Source organism: Cynoglossus semilaevis, chromosome 10 (assembly GCF_000523025.1).
Source record: "Cynoglossus semilaevis isolate Cse_v1.0 chromosome 10, Cse_v1.0, whole genome shotgun sequence".
Taxonomy (NCBI): Eukaryota; Metazoa; Chordata; class Actinopteri; order Pleuronectiformes; family Cynoglossidae; genus Cynoglossus; species Cynoglossus semilaevis.
The window spans coordinates 15,478,248-15,504,168 of NC_024316.1; the positions used below are offsets into that span (position 1 = coordinate 15,478,248).

Consider the following 25,921-nt stretch of genomic DNA (forward strand, 5'->3'; position numbering starts at 1 on the left):
CTTCTTTGTAGGCCCAGTGGGGGCCCTGCAGCCTGCCCGCCCTTTATGGTATTACAAATGGGGGGGAGAGGGGGCGTTGTGGCCCACACTGTAACTTTAAAGAGACAAATAAGGCATCAGAATTAAATGTGACACCATAAATGTAGTGCTTGAATATAAAATGAGATGACCGTCTGTGTCAACAATGTCGTCCATCGTCCCCCATCGTAACTTTTAACAAAATGTAGGAATTCTTTTACAACCAACTGTAATAATAATAAATGTCTATAACTAAAAGAAAAAATGTGAAAAACGGTGTTTGCATCAACAGAAAATGTAGTTTCGCCATCTCCTCTGCAGAGGGTGCTATTAACAGTTTTATACGCACAGGTCTGTGATTAGTTATCCAAATTGAAAAGCTTTACAGTTGTAATTGTCAGGTTCAAACAACCTAAAGACACCTAAAGGTAAATAAGTTAGATACTCGCGAGGAGAACGGTCAGAGATGTACTCAGTTACAATCTCCAACTCGCTCTGAGCACATTCTGCCGAGCCCTCTCTTTTTATTTACTTCAAAGCACAGTCATTTACACACTTCCCTATTCTTTAAAGTCAAATCATCATTCTTAGAAGTCACAAGTTTGTGCAAAGGTGTAAAAAACTCCTGTTTTTCACACCTTTGCACAAACTTGTGACTTAGTGGTCTGGTATCGCAAAGTGAGAGAAAAACTGGAAACTTATGACTTGTAGTTCTGCTAAGCAGAACTTAGTTCAAAACAAGTTCAAACAAACATCAAACCATATAAAGAATAAATAAAGAGATTCTGATTCTGATATAAGGCATTTTTCTCAGGTGCAGCTTTGTAAGAAATACAGAAGTTGAGCTGTAGAGGATTACAGAGTCTTTGAATACAGCAAATGTAAATTATAATAATATATACACAATTCCAACAGTAATAGTATATTGTAGTCTACTAACGTTTGGTCTCCTCTAATGTTTCCAGGGGCATCCTGGATCCTGGACATGAAAGAAAGTGGAAAAAACCATCAACACAGGTGGCAGTGTCACTGCAGAGCATCACTGCAGTAAATCTAAGAGTGAGTCAAAAAGTTCAAAGACAAATTCTATAAAACCAGACAGTGATCTTATTAACTGGAACATTAAACATGTCTCTCAGGTGTCTCCAACAGTTTCTTGAGAAAAAAGAGTTGGTAGATCTAAAATCTAAAATGGAATTTGTCTGTTCTGACAAAATAAGGAAAATACATTTTTTTGTACATTTTTCTGAATTGATCATGATTAATCTCAATCAAAATTAATCAAAAATTAATCTTCAGTTACTCAGTTACATGATTAGTTCAATTAAAATTTCAAATACTTTGACCTGTGGATCTAAGTCCTCAAATACATCGATGCAGTATAAAAACCCAGCACCTCCAGTGCTGGTTCTTGTTGCTGACAGGTCAGGGTGACTGTTTGGGGACGCCTGTTCTGTGAGTGAACTGTGGTATGGGGTTAATGGAGCTGGTAGTGGGGTCGTTTCCCCTCCAGCAGCTCCCATGCTGCTCTGTTAAATCCCACTGATGAGCAGATGTAAAAAGTCAAGTGCTTATTTGGAGCTGTTTTGTGGCCATGTTAACAAGGCAACTAAACAAGGGACACAGTTTGGATCATCTTTCTCCCCACACACACACACACACACACACACACACACACACTGCCCCGATTTGTCTGAACTGACAGTGAAAACTCACAAGAGGAAGCTATGTTGCAAAAGGGTGTGTGATCTTTGCCTTGTAAAGAGCCGTTGCGATGATTTTTCACATTTGCAAACAAAACTTGTGATTCACTCAGGCACTTTAGTTGCTAAGAGCTTGTGTTGAAAACAATGAACAGTCCACTCAGCAACAAGAGCCAGCTCAGGACTTCCACTTCTACGCGACAAATCTGTCATCCTCCGCGCAACCTCTCGGACCGGGTGGAACAATCGGCCACATCAGCGCTCTTCCCTCTTGTTATTGGGGAATGTTGTAGAAAACAGGAATTTAAGAGAACATTGACACACAGTCTGTGTTTGTGTGTGACAGACAAAGAGTACCAGCCTGGTAAAGCAGGAAGCCTGGCTGGCTTTTACGCCGGTGGAATTTCCTGCTGTTGAGATGTGTATCATGTCGTTTCAACAGTTAAAGAGAGATGTAGATGTAGGAAGGAAGGACGAAGAAGGAAGTTTGATCCTGAGGAAGTTTTAGTCTTAAGGATCACATTAAAAGCATTTTTAAGTGAAAGGTCTGGGAACTCATTATTCAACAAGACACCATTAGTCCGTGGTCGGCCAGCTTTTTTTTGTTGTCAGGTTTAATTAATCATGTAATCGGTCCATGCGAAAAGGAACCAGCCAACAAACAGACAAATAGCAAACAGCTGCTGATCGTTGTGACTGGCAAACCATTGAGTTGCCTGCTGTATTCTTTGTGTGCTGTCTGTTCCCAGAGTGGTAAAATTGTGTTTATTTTGCAACTTAAAAGGCCAACAGTTGCCTGACGGCAGGCATCGTTGCTGTGTCCCACCCCACTCCAACCCAGAGTTTCCAATACCACTGTTGAGTCTACACAAAGTACCCCACTGGTTTTTGGAGCTGCAACACTCTCTATTGTGTGTTTAATAATCACCTTGAGTGTTATCTGTATGTGTGTTCCCCTGTATATTTGTGTGTTTAATAATCACCTCAAGTGTTATCTGTATGTGTGTTCCCCTGTTATTAGACATTTATTGTTTAGTTGTGTGAGGTTGAACCTGTCGGTCTGTGTCTGACAGTAGGGGGAACAAAGCAAAGAGAAACCGACTTTGTCCAACATGTGTTATTGAGTGTAGATGAACACTGTTCCTAATCAGTGCTGTTACAGTTGATCTAAGACTCAAGGAGACTCAATCTTTGCTATGCATACCTCTGGTGGCACATGTGGCCCCTCCAGTGGTATGCAGGGTACATTGATTGTTATTATCTGGTGAGTTACGAAATACAGACAAATCCTAGTTTGTCAGGTTTCACATTTAAATTTAATAAATACAGCTGTTGTGTATCCCAATTTGCCTCCTCGTTTGTCAGGTTTCACATTTAAATTTAAGTACTTCATTAAACCGGCAGCTTTTAAATTGATGCAACTTAACAACTCTATTAACAATCAACAATTTGCAACATTTGAAGTGTCCTGTTCTTAGCTGTGCTGGACTGTGGTGGTGGAGTTGTAGGACTCTCATCTGCCACCAAGCCCCCAACTCCCATTGTAAAAATCTTTACTTGAGTCTACAAAAAACATGCACGTTCTGCTAGCAGGAAGGCTAGCTTAACACATATGTGTGTGTTTCCACACTTACAGTACATCATATATAAGGGTACTTATCAAACTCAGGGTATGGTTGTTGCAATTTGTATTAATCTCCCACCGCAACAGCTTTAAGAAACACTAGCAGTAATAACCACCAATAGTACTTAGCAAGAATAAAAGTGAAAGTTAGGAATATTCCACAGAAAAAAAAGAGAAAAATCCAACCTTCTGTCTACACAGTTCCCTTTGTATTACCATGTAACATCCAGTAACAAACAAACACTGCATGACTTCACTGTTGCACAACAGCATTGGTTCACAGCGACATAACTTAGCACTGCTGTACGAAATTGATGTTGCCCTTCAGCTACTAATAATATTCTGTCTCACTTGTGCCTGTCCTACACACACACACACATATTTATATACACACACATGTATTTACACACATATATGTCTGCCTGGCAGACATGCCGATGTGTCATGGGTCTATATTTAAAACGCACAGCCAGCTGTATGGAGGTCTGTTCAATGTTCTTCATGTGCTTTGCTGCACTTCAGATCTGCTGCCTCAGTGGCCGAGTTGATGATATTAAAGTGGAGGTGGAAAATACCCACACCCTCTCTTCTCAATGGAAATCATGTTGGGAATGAAATGGAAAATACTGTTCAGTTGGCCAGCAGAGCCGTTTCTGGCCTCTCACACAAAAAATGCTTGAAGTGACACACTTGAACAAGCTCACAGCCTCTCAGAACAGTTTCTCCTGGAGCCTGATCATTTGTGGTGGTGACCACCCTCACTTCACTCCATTTTACTCTAATGGTCCATTGTGGTACTGCAGGGTTGTCATTAAAATTTTTGGTCAATTGGAAACAATTTTTTAATAAATTGTGTTTTGAATTTACATTTGTTAATAGCTTAGTGATACTTGACCGTCCAATAGTGACATTAATATATTTGATTTTGATATGATTTATATCAATGTTTACAGTATTGCTTCATTTGTAACACATGAATGTATTTTTATTTCAGGTGCGGGACAGTCAGCGGGGGGGCTAAACTGGCCCATGTGACTAAATAACCTCCCATGGCCACTGTGTATTCAGATTCTCAAACCACCCAGAATCAGGTATAATATCTGTCTTTTATTCAATCAGTTGCTTTGATAAACAAACTTCTCTGTTAGGAATATCATGGGATGTTTACACTCAAAGCCCAATTCATGACATCAGTGGGAAAGTCTACAAACTTCATCATTCTGATTCAGAATGTCAGTGTCTCCACCAGACTTTTATCTAAACGTCCTCACAACACAACATGTCAGTGTCTCCACCAGACTTTGATCCCTGTCTATCATTTATCTAAACGTCCTCACAACACAACAGCACAGGACCCTTTCAGAATTAGGCCACCCCCAACAGCTGTCAGCTGCCCCCCCCCTCTCCCCCCGGACCCACCGGATCTCTCCCATCGGTCTGTGAAACCCTCACTCCGTTTGTCAGGGCTCTTTGGACCAGTTATAAATATGAGCTGCACTTGACAGTGCGCTCATGTTGCTACTGCACTGTGGCTAAATTTGGGCCGTGTGTTCAATCTGGGAGGCTGGAAGTGAATCACTGAACCAACAGTCACTAATTCTGTCCCGTCTGGAAGAGTTTATTAAAGGTCTCATTTACCACTTTCTCGTGTGACTCACAGGCGGGAATATACAATCTTCCCACACACCCCCAAGGAACACATCACATGACCAAATCAAATCTACACTGTAATTACACAGATGTACATATGGATCGCACATTGAGCTTCGCAGTAGTGCGATAAACGTGTAATTAGCGCAGAGTTTTCCAAATAGGCCACGGCTCTGTTGTTGTACGTTTGCGATGTTTATTTGAGCAGTAGTCGCTGTTATGATTCCTGGGATTAGTGAAGTGAAATTTTGCGTTATAGTTAGTCGGTGGAGGAGGTCATTTGTTTCTTGGCACTTTTTGACAACAAAAATCATTTGATACGAAGCGCTGTACTAAAGCTGTGTGATCAAAATGGAGATAAAAATGATATTGTGCCAGTTACTGGGCAGCAGCAGATGTGTTTGAGTAACAGTTTAAATTCCAGAACTATCAGTGAAAAGTACCAGAGGTTCAAGCATCAATGGTTCTAACACGCTGTGGACAGACGTGCCTCGACGGCCGCCCACCTAACACTGGCTGGACGTTTGAAGATTCATTGAACTTTCCATCACCTACAGAGACCTCTTCTGACATCAAACTGAAACGTGTGAGATAACTGTGAGATAAGACCAGAAGTGTGATAATGTGGCCATTGTTCTGGTGGTTAATAGTGTGAACGTTAATGATAACAAAGGCTTAGAAGTCACATTTCAGTCACAGTTCAGTCACAGAGTTCCCAGAGTGATGGCTGTGGCCGAGCACAAAACTACGATAATAGATGAAAGGCCTCGTTCTGGGAATTTAACAACAAAGATTGTTGTGCGGGTCAGTCGAGAGGTGGACTGGTGTGAGGAGAGTATTTAGATTTAGTGGAATACTCTGGAAGATATTTTGCAGTATTGTGATTTCACTCAATATGAAAAAGCCTGATTTACTGTGCAGTATTTTGGAGTATATTTCACCATATTCTAGATAACTATACAATAGTTTGTACAGTGTCTTGGAAAGAAAGTATGGTGCAATACTTTAGACAATATATTGACTATGTATATATTATATATGTATGTCATATATATCTGATTCACTCAGCAATATTTTCCAATTTTTCCGATTTTACAGTGCAATATTTTATATAAATATTCTAACTTCCTGTTCAATACTGGAAAATATTATCCAATTTTACAAAATATTTTCGTGCAGCACATTTAAAAAGCTGCTATAAACGTAACATTTAACACTTGGAACTGTTCAGTACATGTTTATATTACATATTGTTTTTGTGATATTTTTAAATATATATATATATATGTATATATATTCTACGCACTACTTACACTAACTCTTAACCCTAACACCAAAGCCTCCTCTCCAGGGATTAATAATCTGACTCCGACAAATGGATGTGAAGTGATGTGATGTTAAAGGAAGCTGTGGGTCAGTAGATCATGAGAAGATCCCTCTGGTAGGGAATCACACAGCGTGGCTCCTCCTCTCCTAAACTTTGTCACGGCTCTGGGAACTCCCTGCTCCATGTATCACGGTTAGGTGCGCGGAAAAGGCGTGCGCGGGAAAGAGCAGGAGGCAGAAGGAGGCCGCGGAGAGGAGAAGCTGACGGAGCATTCATGGTCAGAGTTACAGGGATGCGGTTTTAGCCAGACTCCAACGCTCTTGTCAAACTTGGATCAGCACAGAACCGGGGGAAATCGACCTCATCCAGAGCAGCCACTGTGGGATTAGCCAAAGAATATGAGACCGGGACGTTTTTGCGCAAAGGCGCCGAGGATGGTTGCGCTTCTCTCCCGCTCCGTTCTTTGTGTCATCGGTTTATCACTAACTTTCTCTCCGCCTGTCTGCCAGGCGTTCAACCTGGACGTGGAGAATCCAACGGTTTACGACGGACCTCAGGGAAGCTACTTCGGATATGCGGTTGACTTTTATCTGGCAGATTCAGCCAGGTGAGTTTCCATCACTGGGTGTAAAGGTTTAAACATTCGCTGTGTTCATCAACAAACTGCAAATAGATTCAAAAACATTTGCCTTTTGTTTCTGACGGTGTTCACGGGGCCAGTTGTTTCTGAATATGATTCGGCCAGCGTGCAAAGTTTCCGTTGGTCTGTGATGGAGGTCTTTGCCAAAGTTGAAAACATTTACAAATTCCCTCTGTTAAAGTCGCAGAGCAACAAGTTTCCAGTTGAAGAATCAGTAGAAGCAGCAGAGCTTGTTTCATTGTTTCACGGTTCTGTCGTCCGACATGGACAATACGCGTCGTATTTGCGTTTATTTTGGGCGTTTGGTGCGTTTTTTACGCACAGCTACAATGTTATATATTCTATGTCATTTACGTAAGGAATGCAACACAGGGACGTCCGTGTGATGTCAGTATAAAAGAGTGACCCCCATTTAATAAAGTACAAAACTCCATTGATTCAGCTCTAAATTCTCAGTCCATGAAGAAAATGTCAGTGGTTTCCGACCTCTCCTTTGAACCCCATTCATTGGGCTGCAGGGTTGCCCTCATTGTGATGCCTCTCAGCTTTGGGGATGAGATCTCAGTGACACTGAGCATTTTACCACAGTCTCCACATTCTTCCTTAAGAGATTCTGGCGTGAGGCATTCTTTGGACTTCATTTCATGCATGACATGCCTGTGGTCAGGTCTAATACCCCAGTAGTCTGTGGAGAAAATAATAGTGTGGGGCATGTTGTCTGTCCGAGGAGCATGTTGTCTTTGTGTGAAGTGAAGGAAATGGAAGGCATGGCTTGATCTTGGTTGCTGACAGATTTGCAGTTGCGCCGCCGTCTGCTGTGTGGACCTGTAGTTGTAACAATCATTAACCAGAAGGTCAAACGGCCGCAGTTTGGGTTCCACTCAGACGGGATCAGACTCACTGGCTGGACCGGGGTCTTGTGGGCACCAGACCACCGAGTGACCAGCCAGTTTGCTGGGATCTGAGTGAGGACTTTGTGGCCAGTGTGTCGCCAGCAGCAACTCTCCAGTTTCCTGCCAGTCTTCTTCACTTTACCTCAGTGAATGGCAAACACAGACCTCTCTCTCAGACCTGGTTTTACCATCTGTCGTAAGTAATCTGATTACATGTATTGATTAGAGCTGGGACTTTAACTGGTTAATTACAGAAAAAAAAATAATGTGTTTCATCATTTTTAGACCAACAGTAACACTGATGCTTTTAATTGGTTAATTACAGAAAAAAATGGGTTTGAAAAGACAAATTTAATGGCACTTCAGTTTCATTATTTTTAGACCAACAGTAACACTGATGCCCACACTCCAGCCCAGTAGGTGGCAGTAATGTACCACATTTCTGTCTGCCATCCAGGAGAAGATTTAAGGATGTATTAAGTGATGTCAGCATGTGAAAACCACGCCACTATGCTTACCAGTTTTTTACAAAACATGTGGCGAGTTAATTTGATTTAAATGAACATTTAAGTAATTTTTTAATTTAAAAAATGGTTATTTCAAGATTAATTATAACGCCTTTAATTAACAAGGTACTTTTTTGGCTGTAGTCCAACACGTTGACAGAAATGCTGATACATTTCCGAAAATAGACTGCATCTTGTTTCATCTCTCAGGATGTTAATGTTAATATCAGGTCAGAGCATGGCCTCAGACATGGTGAGGTTTTTCCTCCTCTTCTCACTGCGTCTTATTAGAGTCTCCTGCTCTTCATTTCTTTGTCTAAGAGGCAGGGTCTTCAGCAGAGCAGTGTGATTTAATGTGTGAGGGTCTTGGACCCTCTGTTCTCCCCCGCCGTCCCTCTCTTCACTTCCTTCCACGCTGATGTCACTCCGTGGTGCTTTTTAATCCATCTTTCATGTGGACCACCACCCCTGCTGCCATCCCATCATCTCTCCCCACGCTATTAAGAACGAGACGGTGTAGACGTCATCTCACTAATGACTTCATCTGAACTTTCCTGCACGTGCGTAGAAGATGGGGATGAGACAATGGCGTGTACTGTGTGTCTAGAACAGGAGTAGCGTCTGAGCGGAGCTTCCTACAGCTCGGTGCCCTGTAATTTCTCTGCGTACGAGATGTTGTCAGAAGTCAGACGTTGAGTAGAAAAAGCGTATAAACCATGAATCACAGCTTTATCTGGAACCCACAGGCGTGTGCCACTCTTCATCCACACTCTCTCAGAAGCTCACACACCAAAAAAAAAGTATCAGTCACAGTTTGTGTTATCTCTTGCGTTTTCCATCACATCATCATGAGCCAGAGTCTGGAGACGCTGCAGTGGGGGAGTAGCTGGAATCCCGGGGGCGAGGTCAGTGGATGGTTGCCTGGGGAGTTTATGAGCTGCCGTGGGCCTGGCTCCGGCCTCCTGTGTGGAAGTATCGCCACTTGTGTGTAAAACATTTTGCGAGTGAGTGTGCGTACTGCAGTGCTGTGCGAGTGAAAATGAGACTGATGGGAGATATCGACGCAGAGACAGGGGAGACAGAGACGTCTCCTGTCCATAAATTTCAGGTCCACTAAAAACAAAGGCTTACTTTCTCCTGCTCTCCTCCTGGACAGTGACTTTGTATATGACGTCCCCTCCTGCCCTTGGGCCTGCCGTAATAAAATTAAGTTTGAACATTAGCAGACAGCCCACCATGGGAGAATGCCCCGGGACAGTGTCAGTGAACTCACCATGACTCTTGTCAGATGTTCACACGGGGGGGCCACATCCTCGTGAGTGAGTGTGTATGGTATTTTTTATCTTTTGAAAAGTTGGACTTCTTGACGTCTATAGTCCGTGTCACTCACCGCTCGTTGCCTCCTCAGTTCTGTGGGGAGAACTTCTGAGGGTGGACTTCATCACGCAGCTCATCACCAACAGTTCCTGGCTGTTCTTTGACTTCCCTCAGTGCCAGGCAGGAATAAGGGAGTGGATCATAGCAAGATAGAAGAGTCAAAGGGTCAAGGGCCGTAAATAATAACAGACCTGGTGTGTGTGTGTGTGTGTGTGGGTGGGTGGGTGCTCATCATCGTGAAGATATCAGAAATATCAGTGTGTAATGAAAAGTATTTTATAGAGTTTGAAGTGATATCAAATATTTTGACGTATCTAATTTTTTCATATCCTCCATTTCACCTTAAACACTTAAACAAAAATGTGTTTCTATCAGAGAATTTCTTCTTCGTAAAAGAGAACTGTGAAAACATTTAAACCATTTTAATATTGTCAGCAGACGTTTTAGGTACTGTAGTTATACTACATGTTCATAGAAGTACAAAAAGATTGATTCACAAAGTGTTCATTTTTTTAAAGGATTAAAAATCCCGATCAAATAAAACACAACAAAGCTCAGCAGTTAACAAAGACTGAATGATGAAACTGGTCAAAGCCGTTGGACTGTAGTTAACAAACACATAATGATGAAACTGGTCAAAGCCGTTGGATCACAAATGTTCAACATCTGTCTGAGAACCTTTTGGGCTCTAACCCCAGGACATGCTAGCTTACAGATATATTTTAAGAAGGTGACAGTGATGTGTGTTAGCTCATAAATAGTTGTACCATTAGGAGCACATACCAGAGCTCAGCTGGTCCATGTGGGTCACTCTCCTGCTCAGAGTTCATGCTCTGAACCGGGGTTAGAGTTGAACCACTGTTGACATTGGACTGTGGTCTCCTCTGACCACTGAAACAGCAGCGTCGTCTGTGTGACCGAACCAAAGTCACTCTCCGTGCACGACCAAACTCCAATTCAAACTCCGTCCACGGCAGCTTTTTCTAGATTGAACTCTGTAAGTGTTTACGGCTGCAGGAACTGGGCTCGTACATGTGGCCCTGCTGGGCTGTTCTTCATCCAGGTTGTTGTAGCTGCACGCAGACAATAGGCTCCTTTGTCTGATGCTAGAAGTTGTTTACTGTTTTTTTTTTTTTTATTGGCGAAACTTTCAGTGATTCAAGTCGTCTCAATTTCTTGGCTCGATGAATAGCTGCTTTCATTTTTTGCTGTCTAACGTTGAATGCCCCCCCCATGATGATCAAGCGGGGGCGGGGGGATTGGTTAAAGGTCAGTGAGGATAGACATAGCATTGGCTACACTGTGTAAAGCAAAAAGTGCTTCTCTAGCTTTTCCTGCTCTGTCAGTAGACTGGTGGTGGTGGTGGAGGAGGAGGGGGTGGAGGGATTAGAGGGGGGTTAATAATTGGCCTGTGTGTGTGTGTTTTAGTTGAAGTCAGTATGGATGGTGACACAGTCTTTAAAAGTCTCATGGACCTCGGTGTTGCGTCTGCAGTCCTGGGCTGGGAAAGCCTCCAGGACGTCATGTCTCCGTTGGTTGGCGTTGACCCGACTCACACTTGGCGAGATTAAATCTCTGAACGCCTGCAGGCCTGGTTTGTTTTAACCTCGGGTCATGAATGAGACTCGCATACGACTTTGAGTGGAGCAGCACACAGAGCCGTTGTCCAAGTAGCGCGACGAGAAAGTGCCACTGTTAGAAATTTGAATCTGCATAGAATTTCAAATTTTGAGAACGAAACAAGGTCTAACCTCTGGCTCTTAATGTCCATGAATGTGTGTGTGTGTGTGGGTGCGGCTGGGGCTCCTGGGTGCAAAGTGTTTCAACAGCTGCTTCAACCCCCCGCCATCATGTTTAATGATAATACAACAGGCTCTCTATCCTGAGGTGAGAGGACTGGACCCCCTGACGTGGGCATTGTGTGGAGAGGTGTGAACCAGCGGCAGTTAAAGTCCCTGCAGAAGCAGAAGGACTTTTAGGGGAGCTGACGTGAGAAAACGGGGGGAGGGGGGGGGGCGCGGGTTGGGACAAGAAAGTTTGACAAGAAAGTTTGTGTGTTGCAGCGGTGGCGCAGAGTTTTTTGATTTGCCGCTTGTGACATAACATGTTTGGTGGTTTTGACAAAGGGACTGTTGGTTTTCGCACATTAAAATCAAACAAGGGGGAGGGTGTATAGAATTTACAGAGGAGCTCTCTGCTGAAGGGATGAATATAAAACTTCAACAGCTTAATCAGCTTGGTGTTAATATTCTTATCCAGTTCCCATTAATTGCTTGTTTTTAATATTTAACACATTATTTGTTACTGTGTTAAATTTTAAACCCAGGCTGGGGAATCAGGTCTGTGTTCAGTTGGAGGTTTTCAGAGTCTGACATTGTGTAATGCCAGGAAATGTACTAGTACCCACATTTGATTCCAACACCGGAACCACAAATTAAATGAAAGCACCAGAAGGTCCCAGAAGAATATTTTTTCTCTGGCCTAAAAATAATTGCTGCGTAAGAGGTAGAGAGAGAACTGAAAGAGAGAAAATGAACTGTGGAGTAGAGCTCGCAGAATATTCCTCACACTCTCACTCACTGTGGAATCAATCACAGCTGACACAGGGACTGAAAGTCACACAACTTATGAAGAAATGACTAGAATACCAGTGTAAACTAATGTGTGTAAACTGCACATCATTTACACACATAAACACAAACAGGGAAAGTAGATTTTTTTTTTGTTTTAGTCCCTGACCAAGACATTGTCAAAAATATAAATAAATTACCAGCAAAATCATGGATTTTTTGTGGTTCCATAGTGTAGCTGTAATCACCCCTTCTTTACACGCAGAAGATCCTGGGTTCGAATCCCAGAGGAACTACATACTCAATGGCGCCTCCTGTGGCAGCCTGTGTGGGAGATCTTAATATTGTGCAAAATAAATCGCAATTGACTGCTACTTTTTCAGCTTCCACATCTGCTTTGCACACAGAAGGTCCTGGGTTCAAGCCCCAGAGGCTGAATGGTGCCTCCTGTGGCAGCCTTTGTAGGTTGTAAAGATGCACACTGTGATTTTCGCCATTGTGGGAAGAATAAGAGACTAATATACTGCATATCAACTGCATGTACTGTATTGCATCACCTACAGGAAACGGAGGGTATTGTGCTAGAGATTGGTTGCATGAGTCTCTGACGCTCTCTTCGTTGAGCCAAACCTGGCATGTGGAAAAGCTGTAGTCAGTGTAATCATAGATATGAATTGCTCCAGGTTCAGTGCAGTTAATGCAGATCCAAAGACCAGGGTCTCCGGCTCAGCACAGTAGACTCTCTGTAGTCAGCACTCGCCATCCCAGCAGGCACTGCTACTCTCATCATTTTCAGTTTCCTGGACAGCACCATATGTGTATGTGGAGAGTGCGTGTGTGTATGTAGACTGGTGCAGACCCATATGGCAGCCTTAAGGAATCAAACAGCTTCTGTCTGGCATTGGCTCCAAACGGGGACACGGGCTATTGTGCGGGTTTAGGATCCAGTCATCTTATAGTCAGTCTTATTTCTGCCAATGTGTGATCTCACCCTCATGCCCATGTAGTTCTTTGAACAATGAGCACGGCTGCCGTACGATGATGTCATCGCCCTGCGTGAGGGATGCACTAATTAGTTAAACACATTAAATGTGTATCCAGATGCATTTTTCCGTTCCCCGTCAACCAGGTGTGATTTAATTCTGTTTTTTAAGTGATTCTACAGAGTCAACAGGAAATAAATTTAGTTTGTTTTATTTTGGTGTGCTGCATTTTTTTTTCTTTTTTTGAGAGCAGTGAAGGTCAAGAGCTGCTTCTGGCTCAGATCAAGTCACTGCACTTGAGTGCTTTTACTGATATGGAACCACTTAAGAGTTAAAGCGTGTGTTGAAAGCCTCCCTGAGTCTGTGCAAATTTTAACATAGGTGATTCTGGGGAGTGACAAACACTGTTCACTCCCCCCACAGACTGTGTAAAAAAAATGCACTCAACCATCTTTAGCCAATCAGTGAAGCCAAAAGGGGGGAAAATCAGAGACAGGAAGTGATTAGAGAAATAAAGTAAGAGCTGCAGAGTCAAAGGTGTTGAATGTAAAGATGTAGTAAAGAAATATTAAATGTATATATAAAAAATGTAAAAATTCTGCTTCCTGGTCAACAGCAGAATGATGTTTTCTCAATGTCATGTCTGGGTCTCTGCATTCTTCTGCTTGTCTCGACTGTGTTTTCTTGGTATTGGAGCATCATCACAGAGTTAGAGTTAGAATCAGACCAATCGGAAATGTCCACTTTCCAAAGAAAGCTTTTAAATACCACAAGACAGACTTTGCTCATGACCTTCACTGTACTTTCACCAAGATAACGCAAGAACAAATGTTTCGAGAGGGAGATCCACTGTACGCTGTAAGACTCTGGAACTGATTCTGGAACAGTTTCTCCAGTAGTCGTACTGTATTTTTAGCCCAAGGACTGACGACACAGTCGTTAGTGAAAGCACGGCAACATTTGCAACATCTTAGAACTTTGTCCTGGAACTGGGCTCAGTCAGTGACTGTGATCATTTACACTTAGACCACAAAGTTAACTGGAAAATGTTTACTGTCCTTATAAACTTGGTGGTGGGTGTAGGTCGTGTCGTAAATATACCTCCATCAGGAGTCGCATCGTAAAGTACGAGAAAATCCACCGAACTTCCTGTCAGAACTTGCCGTCAGAGTCTGAAACTAGTTAGCTATGGTAATCTTTCATATGCTGTCCGTAGCCCCCCCCACTCCCTCCCATGTGCCTGTGACGTATCGTGTTTATGGCTGCAGATGGTGAGTGCAGCTAATACTGGTCTGGCAGCCTCAACAAATGTGTGTTTCTTTTTCCTCACCATTTCCAGCGTGAAGCGGTTGTAATGCTGTTCAAGTGACATCAGCGTTTGCAGCTGTGCAGTGGACAATTAAATGTGGAATCAAGGAGTAGGAACAGGGGGGCGGGGGTAGGAGGTGGTGGTGGGGGGGCACTGCATGTGTGGATGAGGTTAAAAAAAAGTCTTTGGCTCTGACTTCATCATAAATTGCATTAACCATGGCTGCTCATGATAGTGTCACATCAGCGAGTTCCAGCACTCTGAATCCAGCCTAATTTCCTAACTCTCATAAAATATGGTCACAGCAGGGCAATTATGGTGTGGTCAGAGTTTTTTTTTTTTTTGCTTGTTCTTCGACTGCTTTAACTTTGAATGAAACTTAGTCCCCAGCTGTTGTTTACACATTCCTCAAACTGTAACTGTAGTTCAATTAATGCTTAATTGCGAGGTGGGACACGAAGGTCATTAGTGGCTGCTGTATGGCAGCTGGTACGTGGACTAGTGACATAGCGAAGGCGCTATTGCTTTTAATAAGGCCACCGTGACTGTAAGGAAGTGAATCGGCTCTTTTTCACTTGGGTTTTGTAGCCAAAAATAGCCAAAAAAAAATTGCCAAATAGCCAAAAATAACAGGAAGAAATATAATCAACGGAGATAAATAATTGTGTTTACTTAGCTTTGGCTTTGTTGAACTGTTCGTAATGAACCTGTGAATGGATATTGTCAAGTTTTTAACAGTACCATAAACAAGGGAGGTGATAAACCAAATGTTGTTTATTGCCATGGCAACAATACAAAACAAGGACAAACATGATTCTGGACCATAGGGATTTGATACTTGAAAAAAATATTCTAGTTTGTTAGAACTTCTCTGTGTTCTTTTGGTTTCTCTTAATTATTTTTAAGAAGATTTTATTTTATGTTTTGGTTCCTAGTTGTGCAATCTACATGGCAAAGATCAAAAAGTTTGTGCGTTTACACCCCCTCACCCCCCTGGGGGTAAAAGCTGCATCTGACTCCACCATCAGTATTAAACCCAGAACAGTGTTTCCTTTATTCCCACAATCAACAACCTTTGGTCTGGACTCTCCTAACTCCACTGGATAAGACCGTCTTCTCCTTCAGCCAATCAGCTGAGAGCTTCTTATTGCTTTATAATTACATGTATTGGCGCGGTCTCCCCCAGAGCTGCATTCTCTTTCAACAGGGTTTGTTATGCAACACATAATGGCAATCTTTCATTAGATGCTAATGAATCAAAAGCCGAGGTGGGCGGGGAACCCCAGACTGATTCTCCACAGATAGAGACCAATTAGATGCTAATTCTTTCACGTTTACAACACTTGCAGATGGTTATCAGTTCATGTTTGTGTTTGATAGAGTATCTGCTCAGGCTTTGGGTGAGAGATGTGTCCTAAAAGGGAAAACTTTCCTGGACTGCCACTCCACTGATGTTTTGTTATTTCCTTAATTTTTTCCCCCTGTCGTGGGCAACAATGGTTGGACTCTGTTCAAGTCCAGATTCAACAGGAGACACGGTGGCATCTACTTTCTCTGGTCTTGTTTGTTCTTTTTTTTTTTGAAGTGTTGTTTGACGAGAGGTTAATGATTCTTTGTTCTATACAACTAATTTTAAAAGTGTGTGTGTGTGTACTGGGTATACCACTGTTGTGGGGGACATTTTTTCAGGTCCGCACTAAGACAAAGGGTATTTTAAGGCTCAGTATTTTATGATCAGTCAGGAATATAACTGGGGTTAAAGAAAGGGTTAAGATTAGAAATACATGTCGTTGGTTAGGTTTATGGTGAGCTTGTAAAAACTGAAATAAAAACCAATGTGTATGTTTGTTTCTTGAATAGCTATATTTGTGGGACATCTTTTTGGTAAATTACTTTTTGTTTTGTAGACATCATTTGTCGACGATCCCCACTGAGGGAGGGGATATTTTGAGCTTCAAGATTTGAAATATGATCAGAATTATGTTGAGATTGAGATTTGAGATGGTATATTTTGAACTTCAAGATTGAATTTGGATCAGGATTAAATTAGGGTTTGATTAGTTAGGGATTAAGATTAGGTGTACATTAGTAGTAGTTAGGGTTAGGAGCACTGACAAAACCCCAATGCGTTTGATTAGTTTAGTTTCGATTAGGTGTACATTAGTAGCAGTTAGGGTTAAGGTTAGGAGCACTGACAAAACCCCAATGTGTTTTGGGAGTTTGGGGGGGGGTTCTGTGTGCGGGCGGGTGTATCAGAAAATGTCCTCTAAAGCAAGGACTACTTCAGATGACATATGCAGATTACCCATCGGGCTGAGCCACAAAATAAAAGTGTCCAAGTTCATTTCCTCCTAATTCTTACAGTTTCGTGTTTTGACACCAAACAGGGTTCCGCCATGTTGGTTTGGGAGCTGGGATGTCTTTAGAGCATCGTTATAAAATCTGATCATTAATGTTGCGGTATTTGCTGGCTGGCGGTAATCCAGATTATAGCACATGTAGACTGATACTGGTCCTTTGGAATTACAGTTTCTGCCAGAGATTTTTCCATACATTCAGAGTTGGCATCAAACTGAATCTCTGCTACATTACTAATGTTATGATAATGGGGATTTGTTCCAACATAAACCCTTTTCTCTCCTCTGATTTTTCTCTTGTCCTTGGCTGTGTGCCGTCAGGAGGAGACCACGTACTGACCAGCAACACCCTGATTTTTGAAGCCGTGTTTTTGTCTCTTGATGGAGAGATTGTTTACTCAGGATTAATTATCTCAGTTTACAAGGCCTTGGAATATTAACTGCCGCTTGACTCATGCTGGCTTATTCATCTCCCTCTCGACCCCGCTGGGTACTTTACCCTTGGGAACAGGATGCTAACTTCAGACAAAAAGTAAACTTTAATGCCCTATTGGAAGATATGTGGCAGGAAAGGGTGTGCGCTTCCTGTCTTGGAGGCCTCCAGACGCCGTCTGGTTGCGCTGATCCAGTGCCTTGCTTGACTCGCGTCGGTGCCAGCCTCTGTATCTGTGATGCTTGTCAAGTCAAGTCAGTCCTGAATGATGTGATGGCTAAACTATTTATTTATGAAACCCTATCTTCAAGGCTGATTTTTGTTGCCAACTTAATGATACCCACCGTTGATGTGTCATCACACTCTCTTTCATCTCCCTTCTACGTCCTATATATTTTTTAAGTCTGGAATGCACCTGCAGTCTTATGACTACTTCCCATATCTGCTGAAGCAGTTGGCTGCCCTTCCTGTGGCAGTACAGTATAGCCTCAAGGACAAGGGTTTTAGTGTGGCAGCTGCAGAGTCGGGAGTGTGACTCCACTTAGCCTGTCTGCTTTGGTGTTTTCCTCCTGAATATGCCCCTAAGGGACGGCTGTGGAACTGCGCAAGAGTTTCTCCATGTGTGTTTGACTGCACACAAGTGAATTCAGTTGTATGAGGACACATGTCGGAGAAGCAGCTCTGCCTCATGGTATGGGGTTATGTAAAGTGGCGCTGCAACCTGTTAAAATATTTTGCTCCTGAGTCACAGTAAAGCTCAGTAAACAAAACAAAAAAAAGTGCTTTCAGCATCATGTTCACGTTTGTGTAGTGGGAGGGCTGGAATGTGTCTCATAATTAATATCATTCAAAATGCTGGAATACTTGGAGCATGGGTTAGGGAAGGGGCCTGAGTTTATATATGTTGGAGTTACAAATTGTTATATTTGATTTACTGCAGACTCTGTCTCTAATTCTCTCTCTCTCTTCTTTTCATGTTTTTCTCCAGCAGTGCGAGTGTGGTGATAGGAGCTCCTAAGGCCAACACCAGTCAGGTCAATGTTGCAGAGGGTGGATCTGTGTTCTACTGCCCGTGGAGTACCAGACACTCAGACTGTCACACCATTGAGTTTGACTCAGAAGGTAAGCACTGCAGTGGAACACACTTTTACAACCATGTGTTGTTTTCAACCATTATTTCAAGCCACACAAAGTGTACAACGTGTTTTTTTGATTTTTTGATTTGATTTGATTTTTAAATGTCACGTGTATGTGATGATCGGTCTGAATGAATGAAGACTTTATCTTATTACATTACCCTATTAAGTCGAAGGCTCGTAAAAAGTCTGGCCGTTGTTCCTACACTCCTACAATTTTGTAACCATTAGACCATTTCCTCTCTGCTCCTGTTGTCAGCAACAGACCTGGAGTCGGGCGTCAGTGTTCCACTCCACTGACCGGAGCTTGGCCACCTTGTCTCCTGGATCCAGGATAATCATTTCTTCTTGTTTTTGTCTGCTCTTTGTGGGGGGGAGAAAAGGATAATGAAGTGTTGAAGGGATTTTTGCCGGACACTCCCTCATTCTTTCGTTTCGTGTTTGTGTTGGTTTGCCCCAGGAAGCTATCGTGAGATAAGGGGCCAATAAACAAATGTGTCACACAAAGAAATGTCCTGTTGGTATGACAGGTGAATCAGACACCGTCGGTCCTGACAAAAGGATCAGGATTAGTCAGATGTGAGTAAAGTAGCTGTGGAGGATCTCTGGAGGAAGTGTGTAAGGTGGCCTGAGTAAGCGGATCCACATTTCAGCGAGATGACAATATATCCGTCTGTTTGTTTTGAACAACAATGGAGTGAGGATAGGGGCAAATTAGAGAGAAAAAACAAACATGTCGTGACTGAAAACAGGTACAAAAAGCATCAAGGACGACACAGCTCAAATTTTATATACACTATATATTTTTTTTTATTACCCTGAATGTTTTCAAGCCTGGTGTAAAATTCCTTCGTTAGATGTTGTTGCTTGATACCCTCTCTATCTTTTCCTGAATGTTTTCAAGCCCGGTGTAAAAAGAAATTCCTTCGTTAGAAGTTGTTGCTTGATACCCTCTCTATCTTTGCACTGATTCTGCGCAGCTTCAAATGTGTTGCACATCCTTCAGTGCTGGCCGGAGGCCACTGAGGGAGATGTCATGTGCACGCACAGAGGCCTCATGGTGAACGTTAGTCCCCTGGGTTGTCAGAGAGTGTCCTTCAGATTTTTAAAAAGTCTTTGAAGGAACTGATTAGAGCGCCAGAGTCGGTTCTGACATCTGGATCGTAGCGGAGCGACCGTACAACGGAGAAAAATTCAATACACGGACATCTGCTCGCCACCGTGCCTGAGCCAAACAGCTGTTCAATGGATGACATTTACTGCAGCGAATCCATTCAGTCTAGCTGTGACCGTTTTCTCTGACAATGTTGATAGTTAAGTGTGGAGCCATAAAAACAAATACATTCATTGATGAAGCTCGCGGTTTTGTACTCCAGTTCTAGAAACGTTGGTACGCTTTCTAAAAGAGTGACAACAACCAAAAGTACACAGAAGTTATTCATTCACAAAATGGCCAAAAAGAGATCGTCTTAGTGAGATTTTCATAAACATTTGGAAGCGAATATAACGAATTCTTGCGGTTTATTAAGTGTTGTTTTTGTGCATTCTACCAGGATATAAGAAGGTCAGAACTTTTATGTTGAAAAGTTCTGATGCCTTAAGGTTTCTGTCATGGCTCTCGAAATAGTTTTATCGTTGGATTGATCAGAACACACTTCAATAGAAGACCTGTTAAAATGATTGAATCTCTGTCTGATCCCGCTCCATCTTTTGATTCGTCTTTTCCCAAAACTTGAAAGAAGGTAGAAGGGAGTTCAGTCTTTATTCAAGACAAAGAAACAGATCGTGAACCGATCTGTGCGAAAGATGTCCCCCAGAATTCTACAAAAAAAAGGAACTCTGATGGAAATAGCAGAAATGTTTATTCTTAAAGGGAGGAATTGTACAAAAATAGCTTTGATTTTTTTTTCTCTCTTCTGGTATTGGAACAGTTTGACTTCTCCTCCTACACATAACCTGAGTTGCTCAGAAGTAGATGAAGTGGGTTAGGGTTATAACGGTGTTAAAGCTCTCTGTTAACACACACATTTTATACCCATCTCTTTGCCCCAATGTGTTGGACATCTATTTCTCACCATGTTTCTAAAACTTAAACTGAAGGAATGTTTAACTGCGTGGACCTGGAGTATTTTTAAAACGTGGCGTCCTAGGTCTCACTGTGTTTGAGCTCTGACACAGGACACAGCTCCTCTTAATTAACTCTTCTAATTAGGTCAAAATGGTCAGAGGCCTCCTCCCATCCACTTCCTCTTCCACTGAGATAACAGCCTGTCTATCTGAGAGACGGATGGGGTAGGAAGGGCAGCGGCGGGGAGAGGGCGGGGGTGGGTACATGCAGGATGGGATAAAAAAACAGGGAGGGTAAGAAGACCAGGCGGGGGGGCCGGGGAGGGGGGCAAGAGAAACTAGAGCCTTGTTCTGCCCGGTCGGTCCCCCTGTGCTCTCCTGCTGTCTCCTGCTCCTCTTATTGGGACAGCTGATGTGATGAGTGAATTTTGCCATTTGTCTTCAACCCCACACGAGTTACACACACACACACACACACAATGGTAAAGGCTGTCACCCCACTAATGACTGTCCTGTCACACACACTTCAAAGGGGATGGTTGGTCTGTATGGATGCAGTCCAGACCCCAACACCGCTCTGTGGGTCCCATGGGAAGTCGTGTCGGGCACCGTGTCACGTCCCGGCTTCCCACGGCGACGTTGGTCAGATGACATGTTATTGTGGCCTGTGTCTGGCTTCTCCTCTGAATCTCCTCCGTTTTCATCCGAGTGCTTTTCACGTGACTCCAGCTGTCGGCCTTCAGTCGCCTCACACAGACAACAAACAGAGCTGTTCACTGCCCATAATAGGAGCGACAGAGTTAGCACTGCCATGTGACCACGTTACCTTGTTTCTCTAACAGTAACCTTAACGTACTCTGACAAACGGGAGGTGATTTTCAAGGTTCAAATGATGATGACACAACTGCAATTATTTAAAAATTCATTATAAAATATGACGGTTGGTCAAGTTTTTGTTGGGGCGACGGGGCAGGTTGGGGGAATGACCAAAAAAGTTTGAGAACCCAACGTGGGAGGGTGGGTTTGTACCGGTCTAATAAAAACACTGGCACCTGAGTTAGGAAAATATTGTAGAGGTGTGTGTAGTTTAAAAAGAAGTAGCCGGCTGCTGAGGCAGATTAGTTAAAGTAACAGGATCATATGGAGCAGTTTGGAGAAGTGCTTATGTGATTGCCTGTTGTTTTCACACATGGACTTCTGAACATGTACCACACTGGAGGAGGACGGATGGCGGGAGGGGGCGGGGGGGTTAGGGTGGCTGCTGTTGGACCATGATGAATAACGTGGGCAGGAAAGGCCAGACATGGAGATTAAGCAGAAATACAGGCTGGTTATTAAAAAACTCTAATCTCTGCTTAGAAGGAGGAGGAGGAGGAGGAGGTGCTGCTTTCTGAATGGAACAGAGAAAAACGTTTTGGAAATTAAAATTCTTGGTGGTTAGAAAAATTGAACAAGGCGATGGAGATAATACTGGAGGCACAGTGAGGCCGAATGAAAGAGAAGCGTGGGCCTTCACAGAGATTACTGAGGAGTTGTTACGAGGAGGCCAAGGCCGTAGTGTGTATGTTTTCCTTGGACATCAGTCACGTCGTTGTTTCCATAAAGACACGGAGGAGGCCTTCGCCCTCAGCTCCTGGCTGCCTTTTTGGCTGGAAATACAGAGCAGGGCCAGGCAGACGGGATAGGGAGGCCGAGCCCAGGCTGCTTTCTTCACATCCAAACAGGTCGCGATCCTTTGTATCTATCAGTTATCGCTCCCTGAGAGATGCTGCTGAACTCACTCTCAACTCCGCCCCGGTTTCATGACATCCGCAGAGAAGAAACGTGTCTGAGAGAGAGAGAGAGAGAAAAGTCCAAGGTGTAGTGGTTTCACAAAATGCTTAGACTTGGAGTCAGGTTTTTTCACTTCAGCCCTCAGCGTTGCTGTGGTGAGACTGCGAGTTGGGCCAAATCAATTTGTTTGGATTTCAGTCTGTCTCCCATCAGTGGTCTGTCTTCCAATAAAGATGTGTTTAAACCTGACTCCTCTGACCATCTGTCACGTCACCTGCTGCCTGCTCTGTCAGTGGCCAGGTGGTCAAACACGGTAAAAAGGTCAGGGAGGTTAAGCCCACCCCGTCAAACTCAGCCAATCTGGGATCAACTACAAAAGCCGTGCAACGAATACCAATCTGTTCAAATTCACACTTTTCTATGCATGAAAAATCGTGGAACTGAAGTCCCGAGGCCTGCTGTCTGCCAATTACAGTCCAGATGTTTCCAAGGACTTGGGAGGGAGAGGAAGAGGGATTTGGGACGGTGAACGTCCAGCTGAAGGAATGCATGTTTTCTCCGTAGTAACTATAAATCATTTTCTTGTGTTTTTCTCAGGGGATCGCACTGTTTCACTCAACAACACAGAACATCAGGTTGATTTTAAGTCTCACCAATGGTTCGGCGCCACCGTACGTTCCCACGGTGACACGATTCTGGTAAGAGAACCTTCTAGGTCATGGGGAAGATTCCGGGGGCTGGGTTTTGAAGGAGTAAAGTTTCTGCTCTGTTCAACATTATGGCCACTCTCGGTCTTTTTCTTGATCCGCCTGCTGTTCAGGCTGATAGCACTGGTAGTGACCTCAGTTGAGTCACTAGATACACTGCTCCAGATGTACCGTGACCTCATTACAGGTCCCCCCCCCCCGAGTTCACTGGGATATTGTTACAGCTCGGGAAAACGTTTTTCTCTTAGAAGCTCAACTTGTCACAGCGTCCCCCGTTCTCCCATTTCTGTGTGAACCCTCTCATTTCTCCTCCTCTTCCCTTCACGTCAGGCTTGCGCTCCTCTTTACTCTTGGCGGACTGAAAAAGACGTTGCCCACATGGACCCTACAGGAACCTGCTACCTCTCAGTGCATAACTTCACCAAATTTGTAGAGTATGCCCCCTGTCGCACAGGTAAGAGACTTCGATACGTACCTCGCACCAGATATTTAACCACTTCCTAAACCTTGCCCCTCTTTTTGATATTTTTTATAGAAATCAGCGAGGCCGGGGGACAGGGGTACTGTCAGGGAGGATTTAGTGCTGACTTCACAACGGTAAAAACATCCTCCCATACTGAATCATTCCTATCATTTGATATTATTGGTTCTTATTGTCATATGTTTTTTTTTCTCAGGATGGGAAGGTTGTTCTGGGAGGACCAGGCAGCTACTTTTGGCAAGGTGCGTCAACTACTACACAAAAAATAAACATCCAGTAGTTTGACTGTTCAATGTCTATTTTTAAACAATTTCCCTTTTCCTCTCACTGTAGGTCAGGTGATCTCCGCGGCCAAGGAGAACATCATCAAAGCCTACTACCCGGGGTACTTCATGCAGTCTGTCAAGGACCTGATCCAGACCAAACAAGTCCAAGTTGCATATGACGACAGCTACCAAGGTGAGAGAGTTTTGCCTTTGAGCGAATGCTTGTAAGATCAACTCACATCAACACAAACATCGTTCCACTCACCTGGGCCTGAGATAACATCAGTATTCCATTGACTCATCAGGATACTCCGTCGCTGTTGGGGAATTCAGCGGTGATCAGTCAGAAGGTGAGTCCAAAAAAATTGGAGAAATTGCGGCAGCTATAAATATTAGCGTTGATGTAAACACAAAGATGAAGTCACCGCAATATTTATGTTATTATTGATCTGGAAATGCCATCAGTACTGGAGTCCCTCTCTCCTTCTCTCCTAAAACAATCTGCCTCGTCTCTGTTCACCTCAGATTTCGTGGCCGGCGTTCCAAAAGGCCTCAAGCTTCGGGGTTTGGTAAGAAAGCTTAATCATCCTAGTTCTGGCTTTGGTTTTTGATCACCTGAGAATGCGAGAGCTGGGCTGTAGACTTGGAACTGATACAGGAAAGAAAAAAACCAGAACGAGAAGAGAGCGATACGGCCCCGGTGGGAGTTACAGCATTTCTGCAGCGAATTCCACGCCGAAGACTGTGTTTACATTAGAATCTATAAAAAGAGGTGTAACCACATGTGACTGCTGTGCTGCAGGTGTCCATACTGAACGGTACAGACCTGAAGATCATGATAAACTTCACTGGTGAGCAGGTGAGTCGGACACAACCCCCGTCTACGTGAAGGATTTTTGAAAAGCTTCACTTTCTATGTTTTCTCTGCATTTTATATTCCCTGTGAGTTGACTGTAAATTCATTTTCTCTGCTCCACTCTTTCATAATTGATTTTGTTTGCCCGTAAAGTTTAATCACCCAGGCTGAAGTTTGGAGGCGATTTGTGTAAACAATTGTGGGAATAAAAAAAGCACCGAGCTTGTCAAACAAGTCGGCGAAATCAATCTTATTTCAAGGGAATTTGTTGCAATTCAAACAGCGTCGACAATGTTCATGCTTTTCACTGTGTGTTTCATGGGTTAATGCTGGAATAAACGCAGCCCCCCCTCCCCCCAACTAGACCCCGACCTGTAAAACCCATCAAGCCTTTACGTTTCCTTTAAGCATTACTGTAATCCTGGTAATGCAGAAAGCATGATAGTGAAAATATGATTATATGAAAGTAAGATTTCATGTATTTAATGAAAAACAAAACTGTTTTACTCATAGATGGGATCATATTTCGGCTACGCAGTGGCGACTGCTGACATCAACAGCGACGGGTGAGTGTCGACTGCCTCTCAGCTGTCTCTGATCCACTCTGCCGTGTTTGTGCGTCTCATATCTGCCTTCTGTCGTCACAGCCTGACTGACGTGCTGGTGGGCGCTCCCATGTTAATGGTCAAAGGCTCCGACGGCCGTCTGGCCGAGATGGGCCGGGTGTATGTTTACCTACAGCGTAGCCCCCTGAACCTGGAGCTACGGCTACCTCATTTGACCGGCAACCAGGCGTTTGGAAGATTTGGCAGCACCATTGCTCCACTGGGAGATCTGGACAAAGACGGATATAACGGTAATGTTTTGATTTAAACCCACTGTCCTACATCTTTGGTCCAGGTCTGTCTGCTTCTGATAATCTTGGTAAGATTTTGTAGGTGTAGGACGTCATTTTATGAGATTCTTAGTTACATAGTAACAGCAAAAAAAATAATAATCTTACCATCTTGCTCTTTTACTGACACTATTGTAGCCAACATTAACCCAAATGTTCGTGAAAATAACAATCTTACCATCTTGCTCTTTTACCGACACTACTGTAGCCAACATTAACCCAAATGTTCGTCATCTTACATTAGCTCCACCTACAGGGTTGGAGTGTGTGTTGCAGCGTCACTGTTGTCCCACCAACAAGGGAACTGAAAAACCTGCAATTAAATGTATTTTTCCTAACGAATTAATCAT

General features: G+C 43.3%; 1 protein-coding gene across 6 annotated transcripts in view; it reads left to right on the plus strand.

Annotated features, from left to right (window-relative positions):
• The window catches only part of itga5 (integrin, alpha 5 (fibronectin receptor, alpha polypeptide)), a 59,665-nt gene that overhangs the window by 14,769 nt on the left and 18,975 nt on the right, over nt 1-25,921 (plus strand). For 4 of the 6 annotated variants that reach the window (XM_008319087.3, XM_025059037.1, XM_025059036.1 and 1 more), the window contains 14 exons: nt 984-1,077; nt 4,340-4,436; nt 6,832-6,929; nt 18,379-18,512; nt 22,964-23,064; nt 23,404-23,527; nt 23,609-23,670; nt 23,751-23,796; nt 23,888-24,013; nt 24,126-24,170; nt 24,346-24,389; nt 24,623-24,679; nt 25,190-25,242; nt 25,324-25,532. In XM_008319087.3, the coding sequence (XP_008317309.1) occupies nt 4,395-4,436; nt 6,832-6,929; nt 18,379-18,512; nt 22,964-23,064; nt 23,404-23,527; nt 23,609-23,670; nt 23,751-23,796; nt 23,888-24,013; nt 24,126-24,170; nt 24,346-24,389; nt 24,623-24,679; nt 25,190-25,242; nt 25,324-25,532 (1,141 nt within the window). In that variant the 5' untranslated portion in view covers nt 984-1,077; nt 4,340-4,394. Of the gene's footprint in view, nt 1-983; nt 1,078-4,339; nt 4,437-6,546; nt 6,930-18,378; nt 18,513-22,963; nt 23,065-23,403; nt 23,528-23,608; nt 23,671-23,750; nt 23,797-23,887; nt 24,014-24,125; nt 24,171-24,345; nt 24,390-24,622; nt 24,680-25,189; nt 25,243-25,323; nt 25,533-25,921 lie in introns of those variants that run through there. The other 2 variants (XM_008319082.3, XM_008319084.3) reach the window with 2 other exon arrangements.